Here is a 13668-nt window from a genome sequence, read left to right on the forward strand (position 1 = left end):
TCTGGGCAGGAGCGACTCGAGAGCGGGTCGGGAGCGCGCTCCCTGCCTTTTTGAGAGCGTTTAGCCTTTCTTGGAAAAAAAAAATTGCAGTGATGTTCCAAATGCCTTTTTTTTCAAAGAAACAAATAAGTTTTGAGTGGGACAGCGTAATGACCAAGCCTATGGCCCTAGTATTGATATGTGATTCATGGTAATGTTAAATTATTAAAGTAAAAGTGACATTCTCCTTAATCTTCATTTTCATACTTTTACTGAAATTTTTAACATTACCATGAAATGACTCAGGATGTTTGAGAGTGGTTCCGACCTCATTGGATTTCATATGGAGAAAATAGAATTTTACATTTCATTCAAAATCTAGAAGACTTAGCAGTTTTTTAGGATTTCAGGATTGCAATGTTTCCATTGAATTTTGTCATGTATTAGGGTATGGAACTCGTATTTAATCAAGAGCACCAATCCCTCTATGTACCTTGATGTTAGTGACATTGGTTGTCGAACTCCTTTATCATGACCCTCCTAAAACTGTATGCATCACTCAAACAAAATCTTGACTTGATATGCTATGCTTTTTCTATCTTATGTTAATGCTTAGAGGGTGATATTAATGACAAAGATCAATATACAGATACAAAGGTAATGACAAAGATACCTCTGGATATTAATGCTTAGAGGGTGATATTAATGACAAAGATCCTGATTTTCCAACAAGACTAAAAAATTAGACATTTCTCGTGGTGGCAATTATAACTCATTTAAGTTTGAAGTTGGCAATTATAACTCATTAGTAATGAATTATGAATATGATGCTTCATGAAAGTTGAAATTTCTTTCATTTCATTTTATAACATTTCATTTCATGTTAGATATTATTTGTTGTAATGGTTACACTTAGCTTACAAGTACAACTTTGGTGATCAATGATGATAAATGTTATATATTGAATTTTGAAAGCTTGAAACTTTAAGATTGATGAATCATGAGACTCAATATGTTGTATGTTACTATGTTACTAACTTGTGGACGTGGTTGATGAAGATTATAACTTCTAGATGACTGTTGTTATATGGTTCAATCTATGTTTTTTTATGTTTTTTATATCTAATTCATCATTCTACATGTTTTTGTTGACATATATGTATCAAAATATAAAAATATAAAAATTATATATATTATATAAAAAACGCTTCGGGATTCGCTCCCAAACTGGGAGCTTCTGAAAATGTCACACCCGCACCGGTTTTCACTCCTACTCCCCGCTTTCGCTCACACTCCCAAGGAACACTGGTTCAGAAGTATTGCTAGAGCACATTCCTCACTAAGAGGGAGTGTTGATTTTGGGTAGAATCAAATGTGCTCTAGCTCCAAAATTTTGTGGAGGGGCTAGAACACATGAGATCTCCAAAACCAAGTAATCATTTGGAGAAATTCCACCTAGATGAGGAGTTATTAAAATAATTAATATTTTTAATGGGTTCCTAAGTCTAAACTTAGGAAAAGAAAAAAATTAATGGGTATTAATAAGAATATGGGTGAGAAACTTCTAAGTGATGAGGTTCAAGTCTATTTTAATCTTAGTCATTGATTAGGGATTTAATCTCGACCATTGATTCATCAACATGAAAAGTATAAGAGGAGGCTTGAGGGTCAGTTGGAGATACACCAAGTGATCAGTCAATTCGATTTTTCTGGGGCTAGGAAGTTGACAAATTCGAACTAAGTGATCATTCTGCAACAAAGGGGGAGTGAGAATCTAGGAGAAGGACAATCCGGAGAATACAGACAGAGAGGCGGAGAGAGCTAGCAGAGCAAAAAAGTTGCATGTCACGCAGAAGCCGGAACTGCCAGGAACTATCGGGGACTGCCAAAACAGCCGAGAAAGTTGACGTAGATGGCAAAAGAGGTGATGCAGAAATCGTCGGGGTTAGCCAGTCTTGTGTCAGATTAGCCGGAATTCTACCGGGTCAAGTGAGGTAAAACTCACTGAGATTTTCCGCCAGTATTTTCTCTGTAAAAGATTACTAGATGAGCATCCTAGATTTGTATTCAGATATTTCTCTTGCATAATAATATAACCCGCAGAGTTGTTGCACCGGTTTACGCGCATTAGGTTTTTCCAAGGACTATTGTGTCCAAAAATAAGTGAGTCCTATTAGCGCTTGAAATTTCACCTCAGGCCGAGAAAGGAAAACTCCAAGGCAACATCAAACCACTTAGCCTCGTAGCTAGCCCTACGGAGCAGGAGAGGGCTCTCTCCGGTATATCTCGGCAAAGATTTTCAAAGGGCGGAGATAACCAATAAAGAACACTGATTTTAGGCTAGTAAACTGATAAAAGGTTTGATCTGAGATTTTTAGGATTTTGGTGGAAAATCGGGGAAAGGCAATTTTGGTTGCGGGGATTGGACACAGTTTTTGCAAGGGGTTCTTTGGGGCAAGGTAGGAGACAGTATTGATGCCTTTGAAAGAGTCAGATGGGCAAGAATGACTGGTGAGGAGCTAAGGAGAGCAAGTAAACACCTTGAGTTCTCCTTAAACAGATGAAAACATTGATATTAAGCAAACTTAAAAGCAGAGCATGGCAATCATGAATTCTACTTTAACACTTCATTTGCTTAATTTGCAGAAGGAAAAGTAAGAAGATGATTCACATAACAAACTTACAAGTACAAAGAGAAACACACCATCAATACATGTAACAACAAGAATCCCAAAAAGGACTGCAAAACCCTGGTCTTTCTTCCTTTGCCAAAATTGCAGAGATACAATGAGTAATACAATAGAAGCTTTCTCCCTCAAGAGTCCAACCATGAAAATGACCAAGAAAGTACATAATATAGGCAATCTAACATCTTTCCTTGCCTCTAGGGGTCGAGCTCACTATCCTAGGAGCTGTTTCAACCAATTCTAAACTGAACACTGAAAACTAGGCAGTCAAAACAACTTGCCTCTATAAGCTAGGAAACCAATTCATTCATTAAATTTTTGCCTATCTCATGAATGAATCTTCTAGAAGAGATAAATAAGTGTCAAAATATCATAAAATTACATCATTTACAACAAGGAAGATCAAAATCTACTCCAAAAAGTCAAATCCAGTCAAAACTGCGTTTTGTTGAGCTGTAGGTGAATTTCTGTGAAAACTGTCCAACACGTCGCGCTCTGATTCTGAACGCGTCGTGCGCCTTTGGAGCTGCTTTTGAGGCACTTCCAGGTGTCCAAATGAGGCAAAAGTGGGCTTGTTGGAAAGGTCTGGATGTCTACTTTCCAACCCAAGTGGAATTTCTGAATTTGGTGGCCATTTGCCCCTCCAAAATTGCAATCTCCCAAGACTGCTTCCTATGTGTCAAAAAGGTGGCAGAAAGTCATTTTTTGCTTGTTTTTTGACTTTCTGGAGGCCCAAAACTTGGTGAAATTTCTTGGCAATTGCTGAGCAAGTGTATTTTTGCATGACAAATCCAAAAATGTTGAGTTTTCCTGAAATGGAGTTGCCCATATTAAGGGTCGCGCGCGGCGCGCTTCGCGTTGGTGAAGAAAACCTGTGTTTGGCACAAAAAAATCACAATTGACAAAATTTTCTCCAAATTTCTTGAAATTTGGGCTGGGAGTCCCCAATCAAGTACCATGCTCAGTCAAAGAGGCTTTGGCCAAAATTTGGAGTGGATCGGGCATTTTTCTCCGTTTTAGTGCTTTGCTCAACCTCCTTGGATCTGGCGATTGTATTTTTGACATTTATCTAAAACCATGACACCTGTGTAAAAAGTGAAGGAGGTTTTTCTTCTTTGGCATGTTGTGGACAAAAACCTCTCTAAGTTTTCCAAAATTCATCTTTGATTGCTCTGAAACATCTTTTGAGTGAAACTTATCCCGATGTGTGAAACAAGGAATTTTGTCGAAATGAAGGGGATAGGGGGCTTCTAAATTCTTGAGGAAATTTTGGGGAGTAGGGAGGGATGTTAGGAAGTAGGGGAAAGTGGAATCTCAGAGATTGAGTGAGAGGAAGGGGTCCAAAAGGAAAAAACACAGGCCCAACCTAGAAAATTGCCAGGTTGTAGCTAGAAACTAGGGTTTGTGCGAAAATGAGGAATTTGGGGAATCTCAGTGATGGGAAGCATTTGGTAAGGTACTTAAGGATAGGAGAAGGTGTATGAACATCAGGATACAAGTTTTGCCGATGATTTGACCGTCCAAGAGAAATTGGCTTCAAAACCCTAGGAGAGGAAAATGACCTTACCTAGGCGCAACTAAAGCATGGACAAGGTGTAAAAAGACTCATTAGACACTGAGATGATAATGACAACCCTATGAATGATGATAGACTCAGCTGAATAGTGACATAGATTGGCATTTGGGCAACTTTGAAAAGAGTGAGAGCAAACCCTAGACCTAATGCCTAGTGACCAAATTTTGCTTGAAGACTCACTGAAATGACAAAATTTGACCTTGACACTTCAAAATCACTTTGTAAGAGCACGTTTGATCACTGGAGGAAGGCTGGAAAGACTGACACTAACAAGTCCTATGTATCTTGTTCTTTGCTCTGTTTTTTGTTTCATGAGATCAAATTTTTAATTAGTGTATGCTGCAAAAGTAATTTTCTTCAGTATTCAGAAGAATAACTTGATGAATGTAATTTAAAAATCAAGTAGGTGAAGTAGATTCAGATTTGTTGCAGTATGGGTTTCTTCAGACTGTAGGAATTTTCACAACAACACGAGGCATTGGAGTGTCCTGATTCCTTCTAGTTGTAGTTTGTAAAGAAGTTGTTGGGGCATCTGTCAGGTTGGAGCCTGTAAACTACAGCGTTGGAGTGTCCTCCCAGCTCCAATTGGTAAATAGGGCATTGGAGTGTCCTACAGGTTGGAGCCTATAAATCAGAGGGTTGGAATCTCCTTCAGTTGGAATTGAAAACTTGATGTAAATCTTTTGAAGACAAATATTAAGAATGTTGATTTGGGGTAGCATCGGATGTGCTCTAGCCACGAAAATTGGTGGAGAGGCTAAAGCACATGAGATCTCCAATACCAAGAAATGGTTTGGGCATATTCTAAACAGTTTGGAAGATATTAAAATAAATAATATTTTTAATGGAGTCCCTAAGTCTAAATTTAGGGAAAATAAAACTGTGTTAGAAGGGTCCCAAAGTCATGGATCAAGCCAGAGTTAATCTTAGTTGTTGATTAGGGACTTAATCTCGATCGTTGAATTGTCAATGAGAAAAGTATAAGAGGAGGCTTGAGGGTCACTTGGAGAACGCACCGAGTTGATCAAGATTTTGATTTTCTGGGGCAAGGTTTGTTGAGGACGTCGAAAGAGTGATCAGAGTTGTAGCTAAGGGGTAGTGAATACAGAAGCACAGAGGCAGAGAGGGTACCGGGAGAATCAACGTAGAAATCAAGAGAGAGGGACACACAGCCAGCCAGAGGCCACGTAGAGCCAGCTAGGGCCCATGCAGAGGCAGCCAGGAGTTGCGCAATGCCTCAGAGAAACAGCGTGGGTGATGCAGAGGCTCTGAGGGCTGACCAGTGCCTCCAGAGGTTGACACAGGGCGAGCTAGGGTGACGCTAGGTAGAAGCTGGGCCAGAAAGGGCTAACGCAGTCCTAGAAGCTGAAGTTGGGGTATTCGTGGGGCAGATTGGAGTTGGTCGTTGTCGGAGTGTTTATCCGGGGTTTTAGCCGGAATATCTGCTTCCAAGTAGAGAGGTACTACTACCGAGATTATTCTCTGTTGGGTGAGCCAGTTTTCACACCCAGATTGTATTCAGAAACTGCATAATAATAAAACCCTCAGATAGTTGCACTAGTTTTCTCGCATTGGGTTTTTCCGGGGATATTGCTCCAAAAACAACGGTGTCACTTGTGTGCTTGTTTTGTTTCCTTCAACTCATGATCTGTAATGTGTTGAGCATGTACTTGTATTTATTTTCAATATTTACATGGTAAATAACTTGTTAATTAATCGAAACAAGTAGGCAAAAATAAATCAGAAAAGTACATGAAGGGTTTCTAACAGTTAGAATTGGAAATTCCAACATGGAATCAAAGCGTGGTTGCAAATCACAGGAGAACTGAGGACATCAGCCGAGTAGAGCAACAACAGCAAAAAACAGTTGTCCCGAGTAACAGAAGTTGTTCCTAGCAGAGAAGCAGCAACGAAGGGGTGACGTAGTGCCTATGTCATCAAGTTTGAGCCGAGAAGAGGATTAGCGCAGTGGTAGAGGGGAGCAAACTCGACCTACGCAGTGCCCGGTCATCCTTCTCAGTCAGGAAGGATTGACGGCCGTGGCCAGGAGGTGCGAATTTTTCCGGTGCCAGTATTGCGCAGAGCCTAGAAGCTCTAACCTTCAGTTTGTTGGGGCTTAGGAGGTTGTGGGTAAGTTTCAGAGTGAAGCTAGTGGGCTATTGTAGTTAGAACAGTACCTAACAGGGCAAGACCAAGGAGGAGGGAGTTGCTACCGAGGATTTCTAGCCAAGAAATCTAGATCAGTGGTGCAGCTGCACTAAGGATCGAAGTGGGGGCATCTCGACATTGGCAGAGGGGTTTCCAGGAGGGAAATCGAGGCTCAAAGGGAGTCACACCGAGAACTTCCAGAAGGGAAGTAGAGGAGCATCGAGATGGCAGTGAACGGGGTAAGAGACCAAGACAGTTTGGACGGAGCCTCAAACTTCATAGTTTGGAAGGCCACAATCTTATTCATTCTAGACAGAAACCGTCTCAAGCAATTCGCCTTGAGGACAATAGCGGTCCCAGTTGTCCCAGCTCAAGGACAATGGCGAGGGCCAAGTGCATCATCCTTGATGGGCTCAAGGACCATGTAGTACCACACATTGCCGAGAAGAATACGGCAAATGAGATGTGGGAGGCCCTAAAGAAGTTGTATCAGCATACTTCCTTGTAGAAGAAAATGCTACTAGAACATATGATGCGGTCATACCAGATGCAGAAGGGAGAACAAGTCAACCCCTTCCTCGGTCGATTGAAGGAGATCCGGGATTAGCTGACTTCCACAGGAGCCACGCCGGATCAAGAATTGATGGTGAGAACAGCCCTGAACGCAGTCTCAGAAGACTAGGAGGTGTTTTTCAAGACTCAAGAGCATATTGGGCAGGGCGACCCTTCTAGATTGGGAGGAAATGTGGGTGGCTCTTCGCCAAGAAAAGATCAGAAGGCTAAGCAAGGCGGGAAGCAGAGGCAAGGGGATTAGAATCAAGAAGGAGGAAGAGGAGGATGTTGCCCTAGCATCTGAGGGAAAGCAGGAGAAACGGAAGACCTCTCCAAGGTCAAATGCTTCAACTATGGGGAACTGAGTCACCATGTGAGCCAATGACCGAGGAAGACGAACAAGGGAGAGGCTTCCGAGACCAAGGTTGCACTAGCAAGCGCGGAGAAGGAATTGGAGACAGACGATGACTGTGCCATGAGTGCTCACACGCCACTTGATCAGAAGTGGGGAGACATCGAGCTGTAGTCATACAGACTAGAGGTGATGAGGGGCAGGATCCTCGAGGTACCCAACCTCTTGGAAGTAGACAGTGTGCATTTCTTGCAGGCAATCCATGTTGAAGCTTCTAATTTTCCTTAGTTAGAAACCCTTCATGCACTTTTTCTGATTTATTCCTACCTACTTGTTATTTTTTCTTTAACAAGTTATTTACAAAGTAAATGTTGAAAATAAACATCAGTGCATGCTCAACATATTACAGATCAACAACTAAAAGAAACAAGAACAAACATACCACACGACACCATTATTTTTGGACCAATGTCCCCGGAAAAACCCAATGCGGGAAAACCGGTGCAGCTATCTAAGGGTTTTCTTATTAAGCAATATCAGTGTACAATCTAGGTGCCGAAACTGGCCTACCCAACAGAGAATTTCCTTAGCAGCTATACCTCACAGTTTGAGAGAAATCTCCTCACTGAAACCCCGAAAAATCCTTCTAGCAACTCCTCGGCACAAAACTACTCCTGCAACCTCAACATCGCTGCTAAGGAAATGTGGACTGCGTCAGCCCCTCTTTGTCTCACGTTGGCCCTGCATCTGCCTTTCTAGGCCTGTGTCAACCCCAGGAGGCCCTGCGTCAGCTCTAGGAGCCTCTGCATCAGTTGCGCTGGCCCCTCTAGTGCTCTGTGCAGCACTTGGCTGCCTCTGTATGGCCCTGCGTGAACCCTTGCTGGCTCTGCGTCAGCCTCCTTGGCTGTTGTGCTGCTCTCTCGGCATAATTTCTGCGTTCTCTGTGTCTTTGTACTCAATGCCCCTCAGTTGCTCTCTCGATCACTAATTCTATCCCTCTTAGCAAACCCTGCTCTAGAGAATAGAATGACTGATCATCTCATGTGTTCTCTAAGTGACCCTCAAGCCTTCTCTTATACTTTTCCTGTTGACAATTCAACGGCCAAGATTAAGTCCCTAATCAACGGCTAAGATTAGATCTATCTTGATCCATGTCTTTTGGACCACTCTAACACAGATTCATATTAATACACATTAATATTTTATTTTCCCTAAGTTTAGACTTAGGGACTCCTTTAAAAATATTATTTATTTTAATATCTCCTGATCTGTTTAGAATCTGCCCAAACCTTTTCTAGATACTGGAGATCTCATGTGCCCCAACCTCTCCACCAAATTTCATGGCTAGAGCACATCCGATGCTACCCCAAATCAACAGTCCAAGTAGCCAAAAGGAGTGCAAGTTTGATAGAGGAGGCCAGATCGAATTGCAAAGGAGACATTGAGTCTCCAGTTTATTTTTGACAGTGGAGATCAGCATTTTCTGGAGCTTTTCTAGTGAGAGGCAAGCAAATCATTGTACCCTCAAATTGCTAAAGACTAATAATAATAAAACCCTCATCTGTTCCATTGGTTTTCCCTTCAAGGAGTTTCCAAGGACGATTGTCCAAAAATAATGGTATCAAAATTATTTCGTGTGTGCATTATTTTCTACGGTCTAGTATTTAATTTTCGGCAACGTTTATATTGGTGAAGAATTGCAGTATGAGTTATTCAATATTTGACACTAATAATTAGCAAAAGATATATAAACTACATAAGCCAGGGGAATAACATCCAGTTAATGTAATTCATGGAAATTTCACATCAAAGTCATATACATACTGACATGATAGCAAGATGATAGTTCAACAATATCAAGTCAGCCCTCCACAAAGTGTCCACAACTTGTCCACAAAGAACTCAGTCAAAGTCTTCACTTAGGTCTGTACTATGGACAAATTTAGGCCTTCTTTACTATCCCAAAAAGCTTGGCCTTCTCCTTTGAATGGGCTCAAATATTTTCACAGACAAGGCTCAAACATCATTTCAGATCCTTGCACACTTCCATAGAGATTCGAACCTCCGACTTCATCATAGATATTGGTCATGTGCTCATAATACTCGGACTGTACTTGGCTTATTCTAGTCATTTGAGAAAGGGAAGGAGCAGCATCTTCTTATCTTCATTTAGGCCTCCTTGTCTTCTTGTCCACCTTCGCTTGAGAGAATAGAATTAATCTTCTTGTGTGTTCTTTAGGTCTTCTTGCATCTCAAATTAGGGATTCTTCTTTTTCTTCATTTGATCTTACACCTTCAAGACATCTCTTCAACCATAGCTCTGATACCATGTTGATTTTCTAGTTACAAGCAAACTAGAACAAATTTCTTCTAGATAACTACTTCCAATGATACAATTTTAACTTCATAGAGCATTCAAATCATCAAGTAGTTATACTTAAGAAAATTTCAACAATTAAGATCAATAGAGCAATAGATCACATTGAAAGAGACACCAAAATTTTCTTCAAACAAAATCCCAAAAGAGGGAAAACCCGATAATCTTTCCTTATGAGAGAGAGAGCAATTCATCCAAATTGTACATCAGAATATTGCAATAAATGGTCAACCATTGACCACATTCAATGCCAAGTCAAACTAAGTCAAAAGAGAGAGAATTGATGATCTGCTTACAAGTATATATCTAGTCAAAGGGCCGAATTTTGGCCAGCTGGTCAAAGGGTCAAAATTCAGCCTGCAACTCCACAGTCAAACTTTGCTCAAACCGCAGACTTTGACCTACGGTCAAAGTTCAATCAATGCTCAAAACAACTTCATAAATTCAGTGAACAAATTGTCAATAATTCCAGAATAATTTGGCCTCCATCCTCACTCAAGAATTTGGTCAAACAACAGCAGAAAGATCAAGTCAATGCTAGTCAATATAGTAAACAGAGAAGTCAACTCACTATGTTGAAATTTCTAAATCTAACAATTAGAAACCCTCCATGCACTTTACTAATTTATTCCTAACTACTTGTTCTGTTAATTAACAAATTATTTACCATGTAAACACTGAAAATAAATACACGTGCATGCTCAACACATTATAGATCATCAACTGAAGGAAACAGAAACAAGCACACAAATGACACCATTATTTTTGGACTAATGTCCTCGAAAAAACCCAATGCAGGAAAACAAGTGCAGCTATCTGAGGGTTTTATTATTAAGCAGTTATTTTCTGAGTACACTAGGTGCCAAACTGGCTAACCCGACAAAGATAAAAAATCTGGCAGCAATACCTCTCTTCAGAAACAAGTATTCGGAAAGCCTGCTCCACGAAATCCCTCTCCAGCACAATCTAAAGCTCAACATTAGCCCTACTAGCCTATGTATCAGCCTAAAACCCTCTACATCAGCCTACTGAGGCTCTGTGCAGCCCCTTTGGCTCTCTGCGTCACTCCTGCAGCCTTTGCGTCGATGATGCAGGCCCTTCTGGCTCTGCACAATCTCTACTTCCTCTGCGTGGCTCCCTCTGGCTCTGCGTCTGCCTCTCTCTACTTCTGCACTAGTCTCTCCACACTGTCCCTGCCTCTCTGCTTCATACTCGCTGCCCCTCACTGCAACTGATCACTAATTCTATCTCTCTTAGCAAACCCCGCTCTAGAGAATAGAATGACTGATCACTCTGGTGTATTCTCCAAGTGACCCTCAAGACTCCTCTTTTACTTTTCTCGTTGAGAAATCAACGGCCGAGATTAAGTCCCTAATTGACCGCTAAGATTAGATCTGGCTTGATCCATGTCTTTTGGACCATTCTAACACGGTTTTATATTAATTCACATTAATATTTTAATTTCCCTAAGTTTAGACTTAGGGACTCCATTAAAAATATTAATCATTTTAATATTTCTCTAACTGTTTAGAATTTGCCCAAACCCTTTTTGGGTATTGGAGATCTCATGTGCCCCAACCTCTCCACCAAATTTCATGGCTAGAGCACATCCGATGCTACCCCAAATCAACAATTGGTCAAACAAGTCTTCTTCTCCTTCACAAGTGTGAGCATATTCTCCTTGTGAAACAAATCCAAATTGTTGTGTATGTGATGCCCAAATGAGTGAGTCAAATTGCCAATACATAGTTGACCAAACAAGTGGGATTTGACCATTAGTCAATCCCCTTCAAGAGGTGGGACCAACCTGTCAGGCTAGGGCCGACCTAGATAGCTAGAAATCAATTTAATTATTCATTCATTTTGGTGATGAAACTACCAACCGCAACTACAATTTTCCAACACATCTGCAACTAGAACACCTATCTGAGCTACAAAAACTAACAGGTTAATCTGTCCAATGTTCGATCATTCTCCCCCTTTGACATCAATGGGAAAGTTGTTCCCCCTGGAACTAATTCCCCCCTATATTTCTGTGTTCCTATGGACCTGGCAGCTACCTTTTGATGTTTTGAACTTTGTGTTGCAGCTGAAGAATCAGTTATGGGAGGAAAGAATCCAAAGGACAACCTTCTATGCAAAGATATCTTCCATTACAAAAACAATCTTAACGTTATCCTTTTCAATAATACTGATAAAATTATGGCCTGAAAAGCAACCTAAGAAAGAGTAAATATCATATCAATGAATGGCATAAGAAAACACTTTTATTTAGGTACAACAACGATACTTCTAAAGTCAACACAAAGTTATGATCTGCGATCCTTTCTGGTACTTACTACAATGGGGGGTACCCATTTATTGGTAGTGACTTTAATGATAATACCATCAGTTTGTCTCCTCTTTATAGATTTCACTCCTTTGATCCATTCCATCTTGTGCACAAACAACTCTGGGTGCACTCGTTCAAGATCTCCATAAGATAGTGTAATGATCTTGGATTTTAGCCGCTGATCCCTTTTTTGTCTTACTAAGCCCTTTGTAATGTTATGTGGACTCTGTTGTCTAAGTCCTCACACTTAAAACATCAAGTACAATTTGTATTATGAAACATGGAATATGAAGAAGCCTCTCAAATTTGACCCTCTAAGAATAGCTATAATGATTGTTCCTCTATGATGTTTTTCAGGGAAAGAAACCAGTCTCTCATAGAAACCTCCTCGAGAAATAGCTGGAAACAGATTAAGCTCAACTGCAAGAATGTAATTTTAAAACATTATATGTATATGAGCTACATTAAACATAATATAGACACAAACTTCCCAAATCACATTTCACCATCACTGAGTGATGTCTGGATTTAAATGCCAACTTATGTACGAATGAATTGACTATCCATACAAAACTATATCCAGATTACCATGTATTCAATCTTGATCTTTCTGTTGAGCATCTATTATGAAAGTTTAACCATTTCTTCTTATTCAGCTAGAACATCTGGGATTATCTGAAAAAGCATGTTACTTTCAACAAAATAAGCTTGAGAGTCAAAAAGTAACATAATACAAACATAGCAGGTTGTCCCCACATCACCAGTGGACAAGGATATCTATGAATAACATACACACCAGAATCAAACCAAACATCCATTGTGTCAGTGCCTTTTTTATATTTTCCAGCTTCACCACGATATTTTTCAGGGAGAAGTTCCTCAGTGTTCATGTACCACCATGCATCACTGCCCTTTTGTGCTACAATAGCTGCCAACACCAACAAACAAAACCACCACCGAATATTACCAATAACATCTGTATTTTCACTATCAGCACAGCAATAAACAAAATTTCCTCACAAGAAGAGAAAAATAAGGAAATGAAACTCATGGTCAAGTTCTCAATGCAACTCATGGTCAAGTTCTCAATGCAACTCATGGGAAAGTTTCTAAGAAATAACCTCTAGTTAAAGCACTTCTAATTTTTTGGACCTCCAACATTCCAGCATGCAAAACTTTAATGATTCCACTGTGCAGTATACTGATGATATGTGTAGGTATTTAAACCTGCTGTTGCTCTAAACTACAGACAGTATGCATGTGAATTTAACAAACATTTATGTAGTATCATCAATAAGTGTTCATCACTGAGCTAAGTCACATGACACGAGGAAACGGGTCACGTAGGACACGTAAATACGAGTATTTGACACAAGATACGGCGACCTTGGAAACAGGATACAGGGGGCACGTTATATATATATATATATATATATATATAATGAAACACGATGATATCTATTTAAGAATTTACTAATTTAGTATTTACAATTTTACAATTTTAGAACTAGTTACTACATCAATGATATAACATTATATACCAACCAACCAATACAAAGTTATCTAACAACCAATCTATACAAAGTTATATAACATTGACTAAGATTCGAAAAACCCTTCTTTATCGTGCTAGTTCAGGTTCATCTCATAAAAAAACCTTCCTTA

General features: G+C 40.0%; 1 protein-coding gene across 2 annotated transcripts in view; it reads right to left on the reverse strand.

Moving 5' to 3' along the window:
• Positions 1-13668, reverse strand: part of OVA2 (tRNA synthetase class I (I, L, M and V) family protein) — a 391242-nt gene that overhangs the window by 160614 nt on the left and 216960 nt on the right. For both annotated transcript variants that reach the window (XM_089406156.1, XM_089406157.1), the window contains exon 14: positions 12800-12931. In XM_089406156.1, coding sequence (XP_089262282.1) covers positions 12800-12931 — 132 coding nt within the window. The remainder of the gene's footprint in view (positions 1-12799; positions 12932-13668) is intronic.

This window comes from Pinus tabuliformis, chromosome 2_2, assembly GCF_031772625.1.
Source record: "Pinus tabuliformis cultivar Carrire ecotype Pingquan chromosome 2_2, CPIR1, whole genome shotgun sequence".
NCBI classification, from domain to species: Eukaryota; Viridiplantae; Streptophyta; class Pinopsida; order Pinales; family Pinaceae; genus Pinus; species Pinus tabuliformis.